The sequence below is a fragment of the Budorcas taxicolor genome, chromosome 11 (genome assembly GCF_023091745.1).
Source record: "Budorcas taxicolor isolate Tak-1 chromosome 11, Takin1.1, whole genome shotgun sequence".
In the NCBI taxonomy this organism is placed as follows: domain Eukaryota; kingdom Metazoa; phylum Chordata; class Mammalia; order Artiodactyla; family Bovidae; genus Budorcas; species Budorcas taxicolor.
Genome location: NC_068920.1, coordinates 79,459,005 through 79,480,994, shown reverse-complemented (window position 1 = coordinate 79,480,994; position 21,990 = coordinate 79,459,005). Strand labels below are relative to the sequence as shown.

The following is a 21,990-nucleotide window of genomic DNA, read 5'->3' as shown; positions in this document are numbered from 1 at the left end:
TTTAATGTCAACATTTTAAAAGTATTTACAAGCTCCATGTGGTTGGGTGCTTCTGTGCAACTTAAATATGACTTAGTTTGCAACAGTGGTTTTCAACCTTAACTGTGCTTGAGAATAACCAGGGAGCTTAACAGACCCTTTCCTAGACCAGTGAAGTCATACTTCCTGGGGGTGCAGAGTTTGCATAAGAGCTCCATCTGTGGCTCTGTTTGTGGTTCTCGTGAGCAGCCCAAATCATGAACCTCTACTTTAATGGAAATTGACAAGCATAAATGGCCAGATAAGTAATAATCTGAAAATATTTTTTCTAAATGGCCAGATAAGTAATAATTTGAAGATATTTTTTCTAAGTATTTAAAATTGTATAATTTGTTGTATGAGCTTGATATCATTGTTTTCTACATACTGGTAATAATATATTTTTAAGAGATCTGGTAATTCAAAGATTCGGTAGGGCAGAAACAAATACAACATTGGAAAACAATTATCTTCCAATTTTAAAAAAAATTCAGTAAGGTCTACATCTAATTATAGGTTAATATGGCAGTTCAAAATCTTATATTAAAAAAATGCTGATGATTTCATTCCTTTGGCTTGTCCGATTACAGAGAGCTGGATAGTGTAACCCAGTTATCCCTTTTCTGAGTGCCGTTATCTGTTACTACTTCATGCAGTGGAGTAGACATTTGTGGTACACTTAAACTGTTCAATCACCATGCCCGGTACTGTGGAGCTTATCAAGATAAAGGATAAATTCCTTGCCCCTAGTGATTTATGCTCTAGACAAAGAGAAGGTGAGTGAATGTCAAATTACTGTTATGTAGGCTAGATGACGCTAAGTCCTGAAATAAAGGTACAAAATGGTACATGACTCAAAGGGAGAACTGTCATCTCGTTGGGGAGTTGTGACAGTGTTTTCAGCCCTACTGTTTACTTTTGTTATCACCAACTGTAGTCCTTCACCTGTGGAACTAAACTTCAGCTGCTGGTACAGTGCCCCAAGACTACTTTGCTAGCTTGTAGCATGAATACAGCAGGATGCCTTTTAACATCCTTTAGCAGTCAGCGAAGAACAGAAGCCTGTCTTATTTGTGCACATGTGGAGGTTTTTTTTTTTTTTTTTGCCACAGTCAAATGAGTCAAGCTCTGTGCTTCTGCTTCCTAGTATGTTCTGAATTTTATATGCTCTAGACCTGGTTATTCAAGAATTCATGGTAAGTTCTCTTCACTTTCCTGCAACTAACTCAACAAACATTTCTGGTTGCTGGCAGTGAGCCGGTAACAGAAATATGTGATTATTTATGTAAGGTATTATTGCAAGAATACTTAGAGAAAATGCTTACGGTTTCCAAAGGCATGTCACTAGTCCAGATTACTTCCTAAGCTCCAATCTGCCATCTTCTGTCTTATTACTAGGGCTTTGTGCCTGCTGCTCTTTTCCTTGGAACACCCTTCCCCTGCCATATCCTCTGCTTACACCTCCAGGAAGTCTTTTTCTGACCTCCTCTGCCTGGGTTAGATCTGGTATCCTGCACAAGCTATATTTTAACTTTCATCATATTGATTGTAATTGTTCTTTTACTTGAAACTATCCACCATAAAAATGCCGTCTCTATGAGGTCAAACATCATGTCCACAGCAGGTGCTCAACAGATGTTTCAACAGTATAGTTTGGTAGTTAAACATGAGTTTGGGAGTCAAATTTGGGTTTGTCTCTACCACTTACTAGTGCAAGTTTGGTTTCTTATCTGGAAAATGAGGTTTAAAATAGTACTCATTCCATGGTTTTGTTTGTGTGTGTGTACATGTATATTAAATGATTATATTTATAAAATGCTTAGCCCAGCACATAGTAATCACACAGTAAATATTAGCTCAACAATAATATTGCATATTAGTCTGATCTTAGTGGCTTCCAAATGAAACTAAACAGAACTTTAACCACCTTGTACTTTGGGATCCTTTCTCATTTGAGGGTTTATAAGAAATCAACTGTGATCCAGAAATCACTGAAAGCACCTGCCAGTTAAGTTTATGTTAACTTTTGGTTTTGTGCTTTATGGAATATACATTTGTGTCATAGTCTATTTTCTACTTTGTATAAGACAACTGATTCCTTCCTTCATCACTATGGGTAAATTATTTGAAATTTTCTATTAGATCCACTAATGCTCCTTTTTACTGATGCAGAAAGTTGGAGATTAATGATGTTATCACATCTGTGGTTTATTTAATCTTCTGTTCTTGGGCTCTGTGTGTGAGTTTCATGTGCAGTCTTTTAGTTCCTGAAAACCTGTGACTTTTGTCTTAGAATATTGTGGTATATTGTATTCCTCAGGGAATAAGTTTCTTTAGATTAATGTGATTACAGATGTGACTTCAGGGTCATAATTTTGAGTTCAACTGATTTAACTAGTTATTTACTGTTGTTGAGCAGTAAGTGAGCAAATGTGCTTTTCTGGGTTTCTATACCGTTATAGGCTGCTATAGTTAATACAGTGGAATTCAGATCTTCCTGTATTGTATGAACATTCCCAAAGACTGAACTGCCAAAAAGAGCAACTTTAAAGATATAGGGAGAGGAGAGCTCATTGAAACTATGTTAGATCTTTTGATATTACAAGAGGGACATAAAACTAACCAAGAGTACATGACCATTTCCATTAGGGAAAAAGTGATTGAAAGTATTTATTGATACTTATCTTAAGAAATAAATGAATATAAGTAAAAATAAAATTTAACATTTTTGTGTAATGCTTAAGAAAAAGGCTTTGTGAAATAAATGTATTATTATATTCCTGAAAAAGAAAGACTGATAGTATATAATTTGTACTACCCAAGTTAAATTATTTTTTCCACTCAGAATTTTATTGGGGAAAAGAAATTTATTGGGATTCTTTCTACTCTGATAATGTTTTTCTAAAGTTCATTAGGGAGAAAAAGTAGTCAAAAGCATTGTTAAAAATCTGAAAAATAAGAGAGAAAGGGAAGTGAAAAACTGAAACCAGATACTACTAAACACAGTAATAGATCTATGGTACATTTTAACTACATGCCAAAGGAGGTGAGAAATAAAAGGGAATCATTTTTCAGAAATTTGAATTTAGAAAACTCACTAAGCAGTTGAAGGGGCATTAACATAGACCTCCACTTAATACTTGACACCAAGATAAATTTTACATGAATTAAAGGTTAGGAACCTTTAGAGATCAAATTGCCAACATCCATTGGATCACTGAAAAAGCAAGAGAGTTCCGGAAAAAGACTATCTCTGCTTTATTGACTATGCCAAAGCCTTTGACTGTGTGGATCACAATAAACTGTGGAAAATTCTGAAAGAGATGGAAATACCAGACCACCTGATTTGCCTCTTGAGAAATCTGTATGCAGGTCAGGAAGCAACAGTTAGAACTAGAATGAAACAACAGACTGGTTCCAAATAGGAAAAGGAGTACGTCAAGGCTGTATATTGTCACCCTGCTTATTTAACTTATATGCAGAGGACATCATGAGAAACACTGGGCTGGAAGAAGCACAAGCTGGAATCAAGATTGTCAAGAGAAATATCAATAACCTCAAGATACGCAGATGACACTACCCTTATGGCAGAAAGTGAAGAGGAGCTAAAAAGCCTGTTGATGAAAGTGAAAGAGGAGAGTGAAAAAGTTGGCTTAAACCGCAATATTCAGAAAACAAAGATCATGGCATCTGGTCCCATCACTTCATGGCAAATAGATGGGGAAACAGTGGCTGACTTTATTTTGGGGGGCTCCAGAATTACCGCAGATGGTGACTGCAGCCATGAAATTAAAAGACGCTTACTCCTTGGAAGGAAAGCTGTGACCAACCTAGATAGCATATTAAAAAGCAGAGACATTCCTTTGCCAACAAAGCTTCGTCTAGTCAAGGCTATAGTTTTTCCAGTGGTCGTGCATGGATGTGAGAGTTGGACAATAAAGAGAGCTGAGCACCAAAGAATTGATGCTTTTGAACTGTGGTGTTGGAGAAGACTCTTGAGAGTCCTTTGGACTGCAAGGAGATCCAACCAGTCCATCCTAAAGGAGATCAGCCCTGGGTGTTAATTGGAAGAACTGATGTTGAAGCTGAAACTCCAATACTTTGGTCACCTGATGCGAAGAACTGGCTCATTTGAAAAGACCCTGATACTGAGAAAGATTGAAGGCAGGAGGAGAAGGGGGCGTCAGAGGAAGAGATGGTTGGCTGGCATCACCGACTCAATGGACATGAGTTTGGGTAAACTCTGGGAGTTGGTGATGGACAGGGAGGCCTGGCCTGCTGCAGTCCATGGGGGTCACAAAGAGTCGGACACAACTAAGTGACTGAACTGAACTGATGAGAATTCAAATCAAAGGAAAATTAGAATAAAGTGGAGTTGAGTATTTATCAAACTTATGAGTAGATATCTTACTTTCAGAACAGTAAAAAGAAACAAAGGAAAAGAATAGTTTGCAGATTTAAATATTCCAAATTGTAATATTTGCAGATGTAAGAATAATAAAGTAAGATCAGGGAGATACTACACCAAATATTACATAAGATTTATATCTTTATTCTATAAAGAGCTTGCATATTAGTAAGAGAAACACTGATCTCTAAATATTTGGTCAATTGATAAAAGTATCTCACAAAGATATTCGATTAAACAAGCACGTGGGAAATGTTCAATATAGTAGTACTAAATAAATGTTAGGTATTATGTGTTCAGTTAGGGGGAAAGTGAAATTGGTATTTCCATTAGAGGTGAGATATGGTAAAACCTCATAGAAACAGAGAGCAATCAGTGATTCTAAGGAAAAGTTAAAAACCAGATCAAGTTCTAACTAACACAGGTAGTATAAAACATGTACACAGATTTTTTTTCCCCCGAAGAATGTATGTCTTTAACAAGCAAATCATTCATAATTGAGTTCTGCTTAAAACTTGGATGTGACCAAAAGTGGTCACTCTTTGAATTCACTCCAATTTCATGACACATCCTGAGGGTGGAGTGGGTGGGGTGTCTTTTGTTGTTGTTGTTGTCTTTAGCTTTGGCCAAAAAGTTAGCTTCCTTTTTTTGAAAATTTGAAATGCTTCCAACACTTGCACATTGAGGTTGGTTCTGTCTTATTCCTCTGTCTCCCCAGACGCCTTATGCTCAGTAGACATTTGTTAAAAAGACATATTGTACCTGCATTTACTGCTAAAAACATGATACTGCAAATAATCTTTAGTGCTAATTATTTCCCTCATGAAACAGCATCTAGTTGTTAGAACCACGGAGAGCAAGGAATGAGTGAATACACACCAGTGTTCTTTTTTGTACTGTTTCATGTATCAGTGCCTTAGTTTTGCCCAACCTGCTGTCACTAGTTTAGGTGGTCAGATATTTAGTTTCTGGAGCTCTGTCTTTTCTGGGATTGTGTAAAAGGCCAGGTTCTCCTAGAGTACTTGAAATTCTCAAAGGCTTTCACTTTGAGAACACCAGTGAACTTCATATTCCTTGTGAGAACGTAGCTTGCTGCTGCTGCTGCTTAGTCGCTTGGGTCGTGTCCTACTCTTTGCGCCCCTGTGGACAGCAGCCCACCAGGCTCTCGTGTCCATGGGATTTTCTAGGCAAGAATACTAGAGTGGGTCGCCATGCCCTCCTCCAGGAGATGTTCCTGACCCAGGAATTGAGCCCCAGTCTCCTGCATTGCAGACAGATTCTTTATCACTGAGACACCAGGGATGGCCAGAATGTAGACTGGGACTACTTTATTGGCAAATACTACAGCCCCAGTACCTAATTTTAATGTATACAATTAAATTAAGCCAGTGGTTCTCAAGTGGGTTGACACCCCCCCACCCCAGGAACATTGGGTAACATCTGGAAGTGTTTTGTTTTTGTTGTCACAGATAGGGGAAAGGAAATGCTGCTGGTATCTAGTGGGTAGCGGGAAGGGATGCTGCTACAGTGCTTGGGAGAGCTGCCCCACCCATCCCCTCAACAAAGAATTGTCTGGTCCAGAATGCCAGTAGTGCTGAAGTTGAAAAATGTGGAGTTAAAGTCTATAGAAATAAAATCTATGAAGTTGGGAGAAATCAAAAACTTCTGTTAGTACTATTGTAGGGTCTTAGTAAATATGAATGTCTTCTAGATATGAATTGTAGCTTGAGAGCTTTAAAGGAGGATTTGTAGTTTGCCTTCAATGTGTTTAAAAATACTACACAGTTTCCATTATGAGTATGGATACAGTTACACGAAGAAAGTAAGTTTTTAACCTCCCTGTGTTAGATATCTGTATCTTCATATTGGTTTATAAAGCAAACTTAACAACTCACATTATCTGTGCCTTCTGTGAGTTTATACGCTAAAGGGAGTGTTCTTAATACTGACAAAATCCAAAGAACTGGTAGGACTGGCAATCAGGAGAAGGCAGACGGAGCTGAGCAGTAGGTAGAACTAGGATTGAGCCAAGCAGAAATTGGCTGATCAGATCTCTGCCAGGAGGCCACTACCAGAGAGTCAGATTGCAAATGAGAAAATCACAACTGAGGGAGCAGGCCTTGCCCGTTTAAACAGAGTGTTTATGCATGGATTCCCCGTGTCAAAATTACATTAGTGTTTAAAATCTCTTCTATTATTTTTTGTTATTTGCATGTGTTTTTAAAAGATTTAATAATCTAAGAAAGAGGTAACTGTTCTCAAATCAAAGGGACAGATGCAAGTGAAGATTTTGATTCTGCAGCTTTTTTGTGTTTTGTGGTTATAGACCCTTTCTTTCGTCACTTGACTTTTGAACCTGATCTAATGCAAGGGTCATCATACTCACCTCCATTTTAAAATGTAAATAATGTAAAGCCTTTACTACATCATCTGAAACATGATTCAGTTCAGTTCAGTTCAGTTCAGTCACTCAGTTGTGTCCGACTCTTTGCGACCCCATGAATCACAGCACGCCAGACACATGATTAGTACCCTCCAAATAGTAACATTCATGGTTTTAAAATCTCTTTAAATCTGGAAAGATCATTGATTCTATAGTGTTATTAAAATTTTAGTTAATGCCAAAGCATGTATAGTATTCATGCTATACCCATGACAGTAACTTAGCTTTATTCCTAACCTTTGATTTTTAGTATTTAGCATATGAAAGACTATTAAAAATGGAGACAAAGTGTTCATCTTATTAGAGGACTGGGGTTACTTGTTTTAGGAATTCTGAGGAAATTAGAGATCAAGTGCTTTGCATAATATAATGCTTGATGTTTAGCAACTATTACACTCAGTGAATGCTAGTTTCCAACTTTCATATTGCCAAGAGGCTTAGAAATACTATTATAATGCTACTGCTATTGTGTTAATTTATTGAATGAAGATAGTAGATGTAATTGGAGTAAGAGAGGAAATTGGCAGACAGTAAATCATTTTAAGCTATAATGGTGTTTACTGAAATTGAAATGATTCTAACTAAAACTGACTGTCTCCTTTTAACTGATTTAAAACATTTGTTTTTAGTTTTGACCATTTACATGACACAAGACCTGAAGGCTCTTTGTTTATGTATCCTGATTTAGGAGGATTTTGGTCTGTCCTTTGACTGAATACATTGTCTCTGCAGACATGGTGTAATTTTCAGGTCCTGCCAGAGTAGAGCGAAAACCCCAGCTGTGTCTTTTGTGTTCTAGAAACCACTTGTCATTCTCTTTTTTTCCTCTCTCTATTCTTTTCACTACAGCTGTGTTCAATGGCTAGGTGACATCCTACTCTTTACCCTATCCCAGCGTTTTTTTATCTTGGCAAAACAGTGTCTGTCAGGCAACCATTGACTAATCTGGAGGCTCAAACTGGAAGAAGCTTGTTTTGTTTTGTTTTAATTTTGCTGGATATTCAGGTTAAGACCTTGGCTAGAATAGAAAGATCCAGAAAGTTTGAATTAAAGATAATCAGAACTAATTGAAAAACAAAGAAAAAATGAAAAAACATCGTTCTGGTTTATGTCAAAGAGAAGTGGTATTAAATGAAGCAGCTCGTCTAGCATCCCATATTCGGAACGTTCTGTTAGAGCTTGATGATGAAATTCAGAGTGCACATTGAATAATTTTCTCGTTGACTCATCTAGACTTTACTGTCTTCTATCTGTGTTTGGGAACTGACTCCTTGAAATTCTTCTCTTCAATAAAATTGTTTCCTAAAAAGTGATGCTAAAGTAATAATTATATTTATTTCTGGGAAATATTTTAGTGTTAAATTAGTTTAGCTTTGCTCAGCAGTCAACAGTCTTTTTCGGTAAGTGCCTGTTAGATACTAAGTTCTAGGTGCAGGGCATTCAGTAGGGAACATTGCAAAGAGAATGCCCTTGCCCTCTTGGAGCTTATTTATTATCATCTGGTTTATTATTAGAAAGACTTACTGTGAAGATTTACTTGGCATCAAATGACTGTAGTATTTCAGCCTTTCAAATTAAGTGAATATGAGAAAACCTGTGATGCTAGAAATGTTCTATTAATCTTGACCTGGGTGCTGTCTACGTGGCATGAGAGTATAGAGTTATCTGTCTTCTAATTAACATTCATGTACTTTATTCATTATGCTTCATTTAAAAAAATGTTTTTAATGTACATTAAAATTCTCCAATGGTTTCCCATTGCCATTAGACTAAAACTCATATTCCTTTTTAAAGCATATAGTGATAAATTATATGTTAAGGTAGTGTTAAATTCTGAAGCTCTTATGTTAATGTGTAAAAATTGTGTTTGACCAAATAGAAACTTGAAAACTTCTTACCTCATCCAACATTTTTTTTTAAAACAATGTTCACAGAGATGTTATAGAAAACAGTGGCAGGTGTTTTGTTTTGTTTTGTTTCAAATTTTATTTGCTTATTTTTGGCTGTGTTGGGTCTTCGTTACTGTGAGGGCTTTTCTCTAATTGGGGATAGCAGGGGCTAATCTTCAGTTGTGGTGCGGGAGCTTCTCGTTGCAGTGGTCTCTTGTTGCAAAGCACAGGCTCTTGTCATGCAGCCTTCAGTAGTTGCAGCTCAAGCTCAGAAGTTGTTGGCGCCTGGGTTTGGTTTCCCATGGCATGTGGGATCTTCCCGGATCAGGGATCGAACCTGCATCTCCTGCTTTGACAGGCAGATTCTTTGCCACTGAGATGCCAAGGAAGCCTTCATCTAACATTTTATTGACAGAATTTTAATGATACGAACTTTAAACTATTCACATTAAATAACTCCCAAAATATAGTGTGACTTGAAGGAATTTTATTTGCAAGTACTAAAACTTTTTACTTAAGACAAGTATAAGTTAATAACATAGAAAATGACTTTCACGAGATAGTTATAGAAAGATAAGATGATCTGTTTTTTATTCCTGAAGCCATCTTTAATGCAGAAACAAAGACAGATGAATCTAAAGTGGGCAAAGTGAGTGTATAAGGGGTGAGAATTTGATAACTTTGTGATGAAATTCTGTTACTTTCCCACATGAACTGAGAACAGAATTTATTTTGCACAGTCAAGAGAAGTCATTGGCACAGTTGTAGAAAGCAAATCCAGAAAAGGGGGAATGGGGATTTGGAAAGAGGCCAAAATAAAGGCCTTTTGCTTCTACCCTGCTAGTTCTTTTGATGTTTTTCTCATGTCCTCTTTCTTCTTTTAATAAAGGCTGAAGTGGGCAAGGGAAGGAAATAAAAGCATGTCTAGATTTCAGAAGGTTGTCAGCTTCCTTCCACATATTCCAGTCCCTCTATTTTCTTGACTCCTTTATTCCCCAGAGCAGCATTTGTCAACTTCAGCACTGTCGACATTTTGGGCCAGAGAATTTGTTTTGTGGAGTGCTTATTGTAGGATGTTTGGTAGCATCCCTGGCCTGTACCCACCAGGTACCAGTACCACAAGTTGTAACAACTGAAAGTGTCTCAAGACATTTTTGAGACACTCAAGATATGCCCCAGATCTTCTTGAGGGCAAAATCACCCCAGCTAAGAACTGCTTTCCTAGAGGACAGTTACTGATGGGCTTCCCTGTGGCTCAGCTGGTAAAGAATCCGCCTCCAGTGTTCAAAGAGCCCCTGGAGAAGGGAAAGGCTACCCAATCTAGTATCCTGGCCTGGAGAATTCCATGGACCACATAGTCCATGGGGTTGCAAAGACTTGGACACGACTGAGTGATTTTCACTTTGACTTACTTTCACACTAAGCTTATTACCACCTCTCCTCCTTTTCTAATCTTGGTCTTTGTCACAAGTAGCTCCCACACACACCCCGCCCCCTTGTGAGAAAAGAATGCTTAGAAAGAATTCTACCATTTTATTAGGTAAGACTTGTATTCTGGAATGAGTAATAGAAAGGAGTCCACTGAAAATGGAAATTCACAATGTAATCAATAATTGATTTTCATTAGTTTGCTAGAATATTTCTTCCTCTTAAAAATTATACTATTGAAAGGGGAAATTTATCCTTTTTTCTTTATTATACTGGAGCCTGGCTGAGAAAAACAAGCCATTTTCTTGGAAAAGCTCCCTTTTTCTGTATAGGGTATTTTATTGGCATCATACTATATTGAGAAATTCAACACATATACTGCTAAATAGACAGGGATTTTGTTTGTGTTTTTTGGTCTATTGTTCGGGTCTTATTAAGGATGTCCCACACAATGAGAAACATTCTGAGGGATGGTTGGATTTGAAGTTGTAAAGATTATGGATCCATGAAACAGGCAAAAATGAATAGCCACTTTACAGAAAATATAGCTATCTCTTAAGCATATGAAAAATGCTCAACTTTGCTTCTTATAATTAAAACTACATTGAAATACATTTTTTTAACCTAAAATCAACAAGTTTGATGGTATACTTGTTATGGACTGAATTGTGCTCTTCTTTTCAATTCATCTGTTGAAACCCTAACCCTCACTGTAATTATATTTGGAAATAGGAAATTTAGGAGGTACTTAGGGTTAAAGAAGATGTTCAGGGTGAGATTCTAATCCAGGAGGATTAGTGGCTTTATAAGACTGGAGGAAGAGTCTCTCCACCTGCACACTCCATCTCAACAATTGCATGTAAACTAAACAACATGTGCTAAAAAAAACAACAGATCTATGATGCAGTCAAAGAGGAAATTTAAAAATGCCTTGAGACAAACCATAATGAACAGCCACAGAAAAAGAAATGAAGGAAAAAACATGCATTCTTAATATGTTACTTTTGGAAGTATAATTGGTATAGCCTCTGTAAAGAGCATTTGGGGACTGTCCAAAAAATGTTATATGTGTATGTTCTTTGACATGGCAAATCTACTTCTAGGAAATCATCCTACTCATATATTCAAAAGATGGGGGGAAAATGTATATAGAAGATTATATACTGTGTATTGTTTGTAATAAAAAAGATTGGGAACAGTAGCTTCAATTCATATGACATTCAAAACATCAGGAGTTCTCTTAAGCTCTTTACATATATGCACTTACTTAATTATCATGATAACCTTACAAGGTAGGTATTGTTTTACAAATAGAGAAGCTGAGGTTTAGTAACTTGGCCAACTTTGTAAGTGAACTCAAGACTATTTAGCTTTAGTTTTACTCCTCAACCCATATCCCATCAGTAGGGAATCGGTAAAATAAAACTGTGCAGCTGTTTAAAAAAAAAAAAGAAAAACATTTTTGTGTACTGTTATTAAATGATCTCTAAAATATGTTGCAAAGTGAAAAAAATGTACAGAACACTTTTTATAGTTTGCCACCATTTGTGTAAAATGAGGAAAAAATATATCCATGTCTACTATCTACGTATAAAATATGTTCAGAAGGATATTGAGAAAACTGGCTGTGGTGTTGACTATGGCGGAGATCACTGGGCAACTGAAGCTTAGGTTTTGCACTCCACTCTTGTACTTGTAAAATTTTGAGCCATCTAAATAAATTTCATACTAAGAAAATAAGAAATGTATTTTAAAAGAATATATATTATATCCCAAAGTATATAATTATCCTAACTGAGAGATACATATAACACATTTGGATGAATAAGTAAATGTAGGAAATAGAAAAATCTCCTCTACAGAAGAATTCTGAATAATTTATATAGCTTCTCTGCCTTGAAGGACAGGTGCAGGGGGCGCTCCGCAGAAAGAGAGAGGCAGTGGAACTTCCCTCAGCAAAGCCGAGGGGTCCCGAGGAGAGGTGAGCCTGCTGTCCGCCAACCCAGCCCCTTGGGGGGCGAGAGACAATCAGACGCGACAGGGGTTCCATCTAAGCAGTTCCACTTTATTGCCACAAACTCTTGGTTTATATAGGCAAGCAAGGGGGTTTTGTGAGGGACTTTCCATAGTTGCACCAATCACGTTAAAGGTCAAATCATAATATGCCATAGTTGCACAATCACGTTAAAGGTCAAATCGTCATGTGCCTTCATTGTAACAGGAGTCTATGGTGATCATGTGCTGTCCACGTGCACGGAAATCAAGAGAGCCAATCAAAAGTTTTGACAAGCAACTTACGCCGCGCCCTCATCTCTTCCGCCAGGCGCCATCTTAGCTCTAAACCGCAAAGCTAGCCCTTCTTTTTTAAGGTTTCCCATTTAGGGCCCCACAGACAGGGAAAGTAACTTGCCATTCCTTAACAAGTGTTAAGCGTAGGCTGTTCATAGTAACTTACTTCCAAAGAGTCTGTTATCAGTGGGAGAGGGGAATAGCTTTCCAGGGGAGAGACCTGACAGACACGGCCCAGTCAGGTCATCAAGGCCTGTGTCAACAGTAGTTGGTCGTGTTGGTGGTAGGTACACTTGATATGATATGATGAGTATGGCACTTTACCTCTGACGTCTTCTTTACCAAGATCCATAACTCCAGTCTAATAATGAGAAAAATTCTGACAATAAGGCATCTGAGAAAACCCCTGAACAGTTCTCTTCAAAACAGTCAAGGTCTTCAAAACCCCGCGAAGTCTAAGGAACTGGCACAGCCAAAAAGGGCCTAAGAAGATCTGACAATTGAAGGAAGTATGGTATCCTAAACAGGAACCTGGGACACGAAAAAGACATTGGGTAAAAACTAGGGAAATCTGAATGAACTGTGGACTTTAGTTAATGATAATGTATCAATATTAGTTCATTAAGTGTAAGAAATTTACCCGTGAAAATGTCAGTAATAGGGGAATCTGGTATATGGGTATAGGTATAGGGAAACTCACTCTGCTATTGTCTTAATTTTTCTGTGTCAAACTATTTAAAGTCCATTTTTTAAAAAAGTATATGTATGTCTCTATACATCTATGTATATGCTGTGAAAGTGCTGCACTCAATATACCAACAAATTTGGAAAACTCAGCAGTGGCCACAGGACTGGAAAAGGTCAGTTTTCGTTCCAATCCCAAAGAAAGGCAATGCCAAAGAATGCTCAAACTACTGCACACTTGCACTCATTTCGTGCTAGTAAAGCAATGCTCAAAATTCTCCAAGCCAGGCTTCAGCAATACGTGAACCGTGAACTTCCAGATGTTCAAACTGGTTTTAGAAAAGGCAGAGGAACCAGAGATCAAATTGCCAACATCCACTGGATCATCAAAAAAGCAAGAGAGTTCCAGAGAAACATCTATTTCTGCTTTATTGACTATGCCAAAGCCTTTGACTTTGTGAAAGTGAAAGAAAGTGAAAGTGAAGTCGTTCAGTCGTGTCCGACTATTTGCGACCCCATGGACTGTAGCCTATCAGGCTCCTCCATCCATGGGATTTTCCAGGCAAGAGTGCTGGAGTGGATTGCCATTGCCTTCTCCAGGGGATCTTCCCGACCCAGGAATCGAACCCAGGTCTCCCGCACTGCAGGCAGACGCTTTACTGTCTGAGCCACCTGACTGTGTGGATCACAATAAACTGTGGAAAATTCTAAAAGAGATGGGAATACCAGAGCACCTGACCTGCCTCTTGAGAAGTCTGTATGCAGGTCAGGAAGCAGCAGTTAGAACTGGACATGGAACAACAGACTGGTTCCAAATAGGAAAAGGAGTACGTCAAGGCTGTATATTGTCACCCTGCTTATTTAACTTCTATGCAGAGTACATCATGAGAAACGCTGGGCTGGATGAAGCACAAGCTGGAATCAAGATTGCCTGGAGAATTATCAGTAACCTCAGATACGCAGATGACGCCACCCTTATGGCAGAAAGTGAAGAAGAACTAAAGTCCCTCTTGATGAAAGTGAAAGAGGAGAGTGGAAAAGTTGGCTTAAAGCTCAACATTCAGAAAGCTTAAGATCATAGCATCTGGTCCCATCACTTCATGGTAAATAGATAGGGAAACAGTAGCTGACCTTATTTTGGGGGGCTCCAAAATCACTGCAGATGGTGACTGCAGCCATGAAATTAAGACGCTTACTCCTTGGAAGGAAAGCTATGACCAACCTAGATAGCATATTAAAAAGCAGATACATTACTTTGTCAACAAAGGTCTGTCTAGTCAAGGCTGTGGTTTTTCCAGTGGTCATGTATGGATGTGAGAGTTGGACTATAAAGAAAGCTGAGCAACTGAACTGAACTGATAAATGTATATGTGTGTGTGTTTATATGTGTTTGTGTATATATATATATAGGGCTTCCTGGGTGGGTTCTTTATTGCTGTATATAGAGGTGGTGCTAGCAGTAAAGACTATAAAGAAAGCTGAGCAGCAAAGAATGGATGCTTTTGAACTGTGGTGTTGGAAAAGACTCTTGAGAGTCCCGGGGACTGCAAGGAAATCCAACGAGTCCATCCTAAAGGAAATCAGTCCTGAATATTCATTGGAAGAACTGATGCTGAAACTCCAATACTTTGGCCACTTGATGCAAAGAACTGACTCATTGGAAAAGACCCTGATGCTGGGAAAGATTGAAGGCAGGAGGAGAAAGGGATGACAGAGGATGAGATGATTGGATGGCATCACCAATGCAATGGACATGAGTTTGAGTAGGCTCCGGGAGTTGGTGATGGACAGGGAAGCCGGGTGTGCTGCAGTCCATGGGGTCACAAAGAGTTGGACACGACTGAGTGAACTGAACTGAGCAGTAAAGAACCCACATGCCAGTGCAGGATACATAAGAGACTCGGGTTCAATTCCTGGGTCAGGAAGATCCCCTGGAGAAGGACATAGCAACCCTTTCCAGTATTCTTACCTGGAGAATCCGATGGACACAGAAGCCTAGTGGGCTATAATCCGTAGGGTCACGAAGAGTCAGACGCAACTGAAATGACTTAGCGTGCACACATGCATGCATATATATATGTATATTTAATATTGAATACACTGAATAATATAGAAGTAAATTTTGAAATCAGGTGTCCATGTCCTAGTCCCTAGAGCTTAACCATAAATCTAGGAATAATGTTCGAGTGTTTTGTTTGTTTTAAATGTTCTTGATACTTTCCCCTAAGCATCTTTGCTGTGGATATCTTTGCCACAGGCATTTTGGTCACATGCAAGTTTTTTGTTCACGCATACTACAGTACTACATAATTGCAGTCAGTTGAATCTGCCGGTGCAGAACTGCAGATTCAGAGGCCAACTGTCAAGTTATGCATAGGTTTTTGACTGCATGGGGGTCGGCGCTCCTCGCCCACAGATTGTTCAACTGTATGTGGTTTTTTGCTTATTCAGTTTTCTTCTCGTTCCGCGTTGCACTTATTCTTTTTCACTAAAATTTCTTCCTTCATTAAGAGAGGTGTCATTTTCCAAATACTGGGATGCATGTTTGTAACCAAGCTTTGTATTGTGTTGTGAAAGCTTTCTTCTACAGTGTTGTTTCTGTCACATGTCTGTTGGTAGACATTCCAAAATTCTGTGAGAAATGTGGGATGAGTTCTGCACCTTTAAGGCCCTCAGCCTCTTTCTCCTCTGATGTGTAGTGTATTTCAAAATAAGAAACCAGATCATTTGGGGGCAAATCATCCTCATTTGTCAGGACTTCCCTGGTGGCTCACACAGTAAAGCGTCTGACTCATTTGTCAGTTTAGTAAAGCCGTTGATAATGTTGCCAAGTGGAAGAAATGGTAATATACTTTGAAACCAAACTGTCAACCAGTTATTTTATCTTTGATGGCAGAATTGCCTTATGGGCAGTAAGTTATGTGGCAAACATGCTTGCTACAAAGAAGTCAATGATAAAGATGCTTAGGGTGAAAATAGGAGACGTGATTTTAAGCTCTACAGATGATTCTAGTGTGTGACCAAAGGTGAGACATGATGTTACGAATTCATTCCTGCTTGAAAACCAATTTCTGAATTTTAAACAATCATCAACCTTCTATATATTCAAAGCTTATTAACAGAGTTTTTTTTGTTTTTTTATGGAGTTGTTCCTTACAATTGTTGAGATTTTTTTAAGTGAGTGTTTATGGTTTATTTCCTTGTTTCTACTTTTTAAGTGTTTATCTTTGAAATACTTATGCCTCAAGATTCATAATATTTTTAATGGTGGGCAACACTGTTTTCTGATACTCAGTGACAATATTTAATATTCTCTCTGGCTCTTTTTTTCAGGCCAGTTTCTGTTACTTCATTTTGTAAGGACCCTTGTTTTCATAGAATTCCTAAATGTCTTACCAAACACACCTATATAATCATGAATAGCAAAACACTCTTTTTCACAGACTTGTTATTACATTTCCTTTCCCTTGGAGAATTGTGTAATTTCTCAGTCATATAGATGAATATAGTATGTAAACATTTGCTAGTCCAGAAAGTTACTTTTTCTTTACCATCACTGATGGCTTTCCAGCTTGGTACACAATGTATGTCTTAAATATTCTTAATACTCGTAATTTTGCTAAGCCATTAATTTTTTATGTTTTCTTCTCTCATTGATATGTTTAGTTGTAGGGAGTTCTGATTTGGTCAAAACAGTATTAGTGATCCATATAATTTACCAAATGTAGTTTCTAGAGGGAAGTGTTTCTTGTCTTGCTTCCAGTCTTCTATATAATCCAGACCCTGATACCTCTCTCCTGAACCGTAGCTTCTGCCTTCTTCGGGAGCTTGCTCTGTCGCTTCCTGTTCCAGTCCCGGCTACTCAGTGCTGTTAGCATTATCCTTTTAAAATTGATCATGTTCGTGCCTTGCTCTGGTACCCCTTGTCTCTCCCACTTTGGATATAGAATAATGTGAACCACTAGGGTTTATTTGATCACAGTGCTGAGTGTTTTATAGTCGTCAAATAATTTAATTTTGACGAGAAGCACTTAAAGCTAGTACTCTTGGGGACTTCCTACAGGTCCAGTGGTTAAGACTGCATGCTTCCACTGCAAGAGGCACAGCTCTGATCCCTGGGAACTAAGATCCTGCATGCCATGTGGTGCACCATTAAAAATGAAAGCTTGTACTCTTAGTATTCCTAACTTATAGACAAGAAACTGAGCTTTGAGAGGTTTAGCAGTTTATCTAAGGTGCTATAGTTTGTAGGTTGCAAAGCTTGAGAACCCAGCTCTGCAGATGGTGAGTGTCTCTGTTTGTATGGTCTGTCTGGGGCTCTGGTGTACATTTTTGCCTTTTTTCTGTCCCTGCCCGCTGCCTACCGCCACCTCATTCTCCAGTAGTGAGTCCACTTCCCTTCTGTCATTTACCTCCTACCTTCTCAGTGATGACCCTTTTCATTTTCACTTTCTGCCTATGGAAATCTTGCTTCTCTTTTTATGATTCTGCTCAAATAGCACTCTTAAAGGGATAGTCTATCTTTTTTATTCCCTCTTCTAGGGTTTTTTCATTCTTGGCACTTCTCTTATCATGTTATATATTTGTTTTATTTCTTTCTACTAGATTGTAAGCCCCTGGAAGGCAAAGACTGACTGTTAGCTTTACACACCATAGGACCGTACACTTAGAAGACATCAAAAAAAAAAATTGTGACTTTTTAAAATGAGTTGTATTCATACAAATATTTTGTTAGAGATTTTATAAGGATGGAATATGGAATCCTTTTGTTATTAATTCTTAAGAATTGTTGCAACTAAGGTCGTATTTTAGTTGCAACTAAGTTTTACTCTCCATTAGATATTTTCCAATTTAATAATTAAATAAAATTTAGTAAATTTAAATTTTAAGTTAAAATTTAATGAAAATAATTTTTGATTCTGTATAACTCTTTCCAATGGAAAATTCTCATGCTGTTAGATCTGTTTACAGCATGTTATGAAGTTTTAAAAATATCCATAACTCAAATATTGAAAAGAGGTATAGTAGTATAAAAATTCTAAATATTTCTACACTTTATTAACTGAGGTTTCTTAAAATGCAAGTAAACTTTAAAATTTCTAATTAAGTCATTATTTTCAATTCCTAAAAATTAAACGTTTTCCCCCAGAATTGAGACCTTTTCAGAGATGTAGATAAGAATTTTTAATGGGAAAATTAAGGCCATAAAGTAAGATGAACCAGGTTGGTATCTGCACCTAAAATATATGCCATAAAATCCTTAATTGATGTAAAAGTGGGCTACAAGTTTGGCTTGGCCTTTTTCAGTGGGCAAAGTAAACAGGAAAACCTGATTAGTTACATGATCAAACTGCTCATTACAAAACCAACTGGATGTGAACAAGGAAAAATCATCCAAGGTCAGGATATCTTATTTAGAGGATACAGTGAGTTGACTCCATAAAGAAGATATTAAACTTAGTAAACCATCAAGATGTAAAAGTTAAGGGAAAGCATAAATAACAGTTGATTACTCAAGCTAGATTAGCATGGTGGTTGAGCACAGGGAATATGGCTAGACTGAGAAACTCAACTTTTCATTTATTTTTAATTCGCTTAAATTTAAATAACTACATGTGTCCATACTGAACAACAACAATATGGCTGGTAGTTGACTAGATGGGAAGCTCAGTTCTGAAGGACAGGAAAGACTGCTCATCTCTCAGTCTTTGTAAGAATAGCACTAAGTTGAAGATTGTATTCTTCATCAATAACTGAGTAAAGAAATTCTATACTTCTAAGAGACAAATGTTTTAAGATATCAGTAATTATTTATATTGCTTTCCTTTATATTTTTGAACTTGAGAATTAACCAAGGTGCTTAAGCACAGGGTTGATCTTTTCTGGATATTAATAAAATTGTTAGCAAATAGTGTCTCCAGGAGATGATGAGGGACAGGGAGGCCTGGCATGCTGCAGTCCATGGGGTTGCAGAGAATTGGACACGACTTGATAACTGAACAACAAAAGTACATTTAAAATTATTTCCTAAGATTGAGACATTTACTTACGAAATGAGTATACTGATACAGGACTGTTTTCCTACAGTTTCCAGAGTGTGGATTCTTTGGCATGTATGACAAAATTCTTCTTTTTCGCCATGATATGAACTCAGAAAATATTCTGCAGCTCATTACCTCAGCAGATGAAATACATGAAGGAGACCTCGTAGAAGTTGTTCTTTCGGGTAAGTAAATAGTTTCTTTTATTTTGTTGCCTTTTTTTCCCTCCCAAAGAGCCTTTTTGGGTGGGGGGACTTCAACTAAATGGTATATTTAATTATACTTTGTAAATACTGTAGTTGCTTACTTGTTTCATCTATTATAAGGTTATTATATGATTTTTACTTTCAGGAAGGTTACATCACAGATAAGAAAATAGGAAAATAAGAAAGAAAGTGTTAGTTGCTCAGTCGTGTCCAACTCATTGTGACCCCATGACCGTAGCCCACCAGGCTCCTCTGTCCATGGAATTCTCCAGGCAAGAACACTGGAGTGGGTTGCCATTTCCTTCTCCAGGGCACCTTCCCAACCCAGGGATCAAACCCAGGTCTCCCATATTGCAGGCAGGCTCTTTACCATCTGAGTCACTGGGGAAGACCCCAGGAAAATAAGCCCTGAATTATTTAAAGTGTTACTAAGCTAAGGGAATTATCAGTTGAATTGGAAGAGGACTATATTCCTCTATTGACTCAAAGAAATTAAACAATTACACTGAAATTCTGTTTCTTTTTCCCATTTCTGTGACGATTTGGAAAAGAAAATCAGAAGGAAAAGAAAGAAGTAATGAAAATGTGGAAGAGGAAACTGCAGTATTGGTTGATTCTATTACTTAAACAGTGCTCCTTCTCTTCTTTTTCTTCGTGGACATTTTCTTATTCTCTCCTTTCCCCTCTCACCCGTTTTTGCCATCCATTGTTCCTTAGCCCCTGCTATTTCTTACCTCATCCGACAGCAGGCGGGCACGATAGCTAGTGAGAAGTGTCAAGGAATAAAAAATGTGTATATTAGGCCTATAGATCTTGTGTTTGGCAGCAAAGGAAAGAGGGAGGGAGAAACGTAGAGGGAGATAAAAAAGAAATGAAGAGATGGGAGAGAAGGAAAGGAAGAAAGGCCAGGCCAAGAGTCCAGCATCTTGCCATCATTCTTTTCACTCTTCCCAGTTTCATCTTTGCAGTCTTGAGATTCTTTCTGATCACCACCTTTCCTTATTAGTCTCTGATCCTTACTGTTTATCTTCTCCACCACAACCCCAAATTCTGTACACATCCCAGTCCTTGTCTTCCTTTTCATTGTAGAGGGGCTTCACTCCCTGTCTTCCCGGGTGGTCATGCTCATATCTATTCCTTCTTCGCTCTGGAGCCTACATCAGCCCACGGGGATATCCATTAGTGACTTAAAGGTGATGTTGAAAGGATGTCTGATGATGGAAGCGTCTGCTACTGTTGAGTTGCTCACAGAAGGGAAAAGAGTCTCTTTCTAATCCACTGGGACTGGAGAGCAGACAGAGTGTATCCTGGGATCCTAAATGAGGACTGAGTGCATTTCTCCCAGAAACATTGCTATAAGTTAATGTTAAGTTTTATAATTTTTTAAAATTTAGTGTTCTATTTCCCAGTACATTATAAGTTAAATAGTTTTTAACTAGCTAAAATAAATATGACAATTATTTGCAATCTAACTCCAAGAAAATGCTTTTGGAGGACAAAATACATACTTTTGGAGATCAAATTATTTTAAGTTGATCAGCTTCCTAAAATAAAGTTCAAAAACCATGATATTAAAGTCTTAAAATAATTTTTTATGGGTGAAAGATGAAAGTTTCAGAAAAAGAAAAATTCTGTATACTTTGACATAAATGACTATGGTTGATGTTCTTAATCTTATCACAACTGCAAGTATAGGGTTTATTTGGATATTTTTCTTATTTTTAAAGCTTTGGCCACAGTAGAAGACTTCCAGATTCGTCCACATACTCTCTATGTGCATTCTTACAAAGCGCCTACTTTCTGTGATTACTGTGGCGAGATGCTTTGGGGATTGGTACGCCAGGGACTGAAATGTGAAGGTATGTGTTCTAAATTTTTGATAATTTGAAATAAGTTTTCACATTTACGTTCTTTAATCATCAATGAAAAAATAAGATCATTGGTCAGTGACTAGGTAGTACCCAGGGTTTGGAAGCAGAGCAGTCTGGTTGTTCTGTGTTAGAATTGCCAGGAGGGTAGGATGCAGGTGCACATCTGATTAGTCAGTAAACCTGTTCTGTAAAGGACCAGAGGGTACATGCTGGTATTTTAAGTTTTGCTGGCCATGTGGTCTCAGTTGCAGTGGCTTAACTTTGCCATTGTAGCATGAAAATAGCCATGGGCAGGTGGTAAACTGTGAGAATGCTGTGTTCCAAAAAATTATTTATGAGCACTGAAATCTGAATTGCATGTAATTTTCACATGTCATAGTCCACAGTTTGCTGAAATCATTTAAGCCAGTGGTTCTTGAACTTCACTATGTATCAGAATCACCTTGAGGATTTGCTGAAACATTACTTTGCAAGGCCCCGTCCCCAGTTTCTGATTCAGTAGGTCTGTCTGAGGTGAAGCCCAATAATTTATTAGATTTCTAACAAATTCTTGGATGCTGCCTTGGGGAGCACACTTGAAGAAACCACTGCTTTAGCTAACCTAACTTTTCTAAATAAACCTTTCTACACATTTCCCATTCTTAGCTTGTTGTTTGGATTCTTCATTAGGATAGCTACTGCTGCCAGAGAAAATAAAAGAAGCACTTGTTTTT

General features: G+C 37.8%; 1 protein-coding gene across 1 annotated transcript in view; it reads left to right on the top strand.

Moving 5' to 3' along the window:
• Positions 1 to 21,990, top strand: part of PRKD3 (protein kinase D3) — a 75,118-nt gene that overhangs the window by 12,987 nt on the left and 40,141 nt on the right. Inside the window, exons 2-3 of the mRNA XM_052647459.1 lie at positions 19,247 to 19,385; positions 21,134 to 21,265. Of these exons, the coding sequence (XP_052503419.1) occupies positions 19,247 to 19,385; positions 21,134 to 21,265 (271 nt within the window). The remainder of the gene's footprint in view (positions 1 to 19,246; positions 19,386 to 21,133; positions 21,266 to 21,990) is intronic.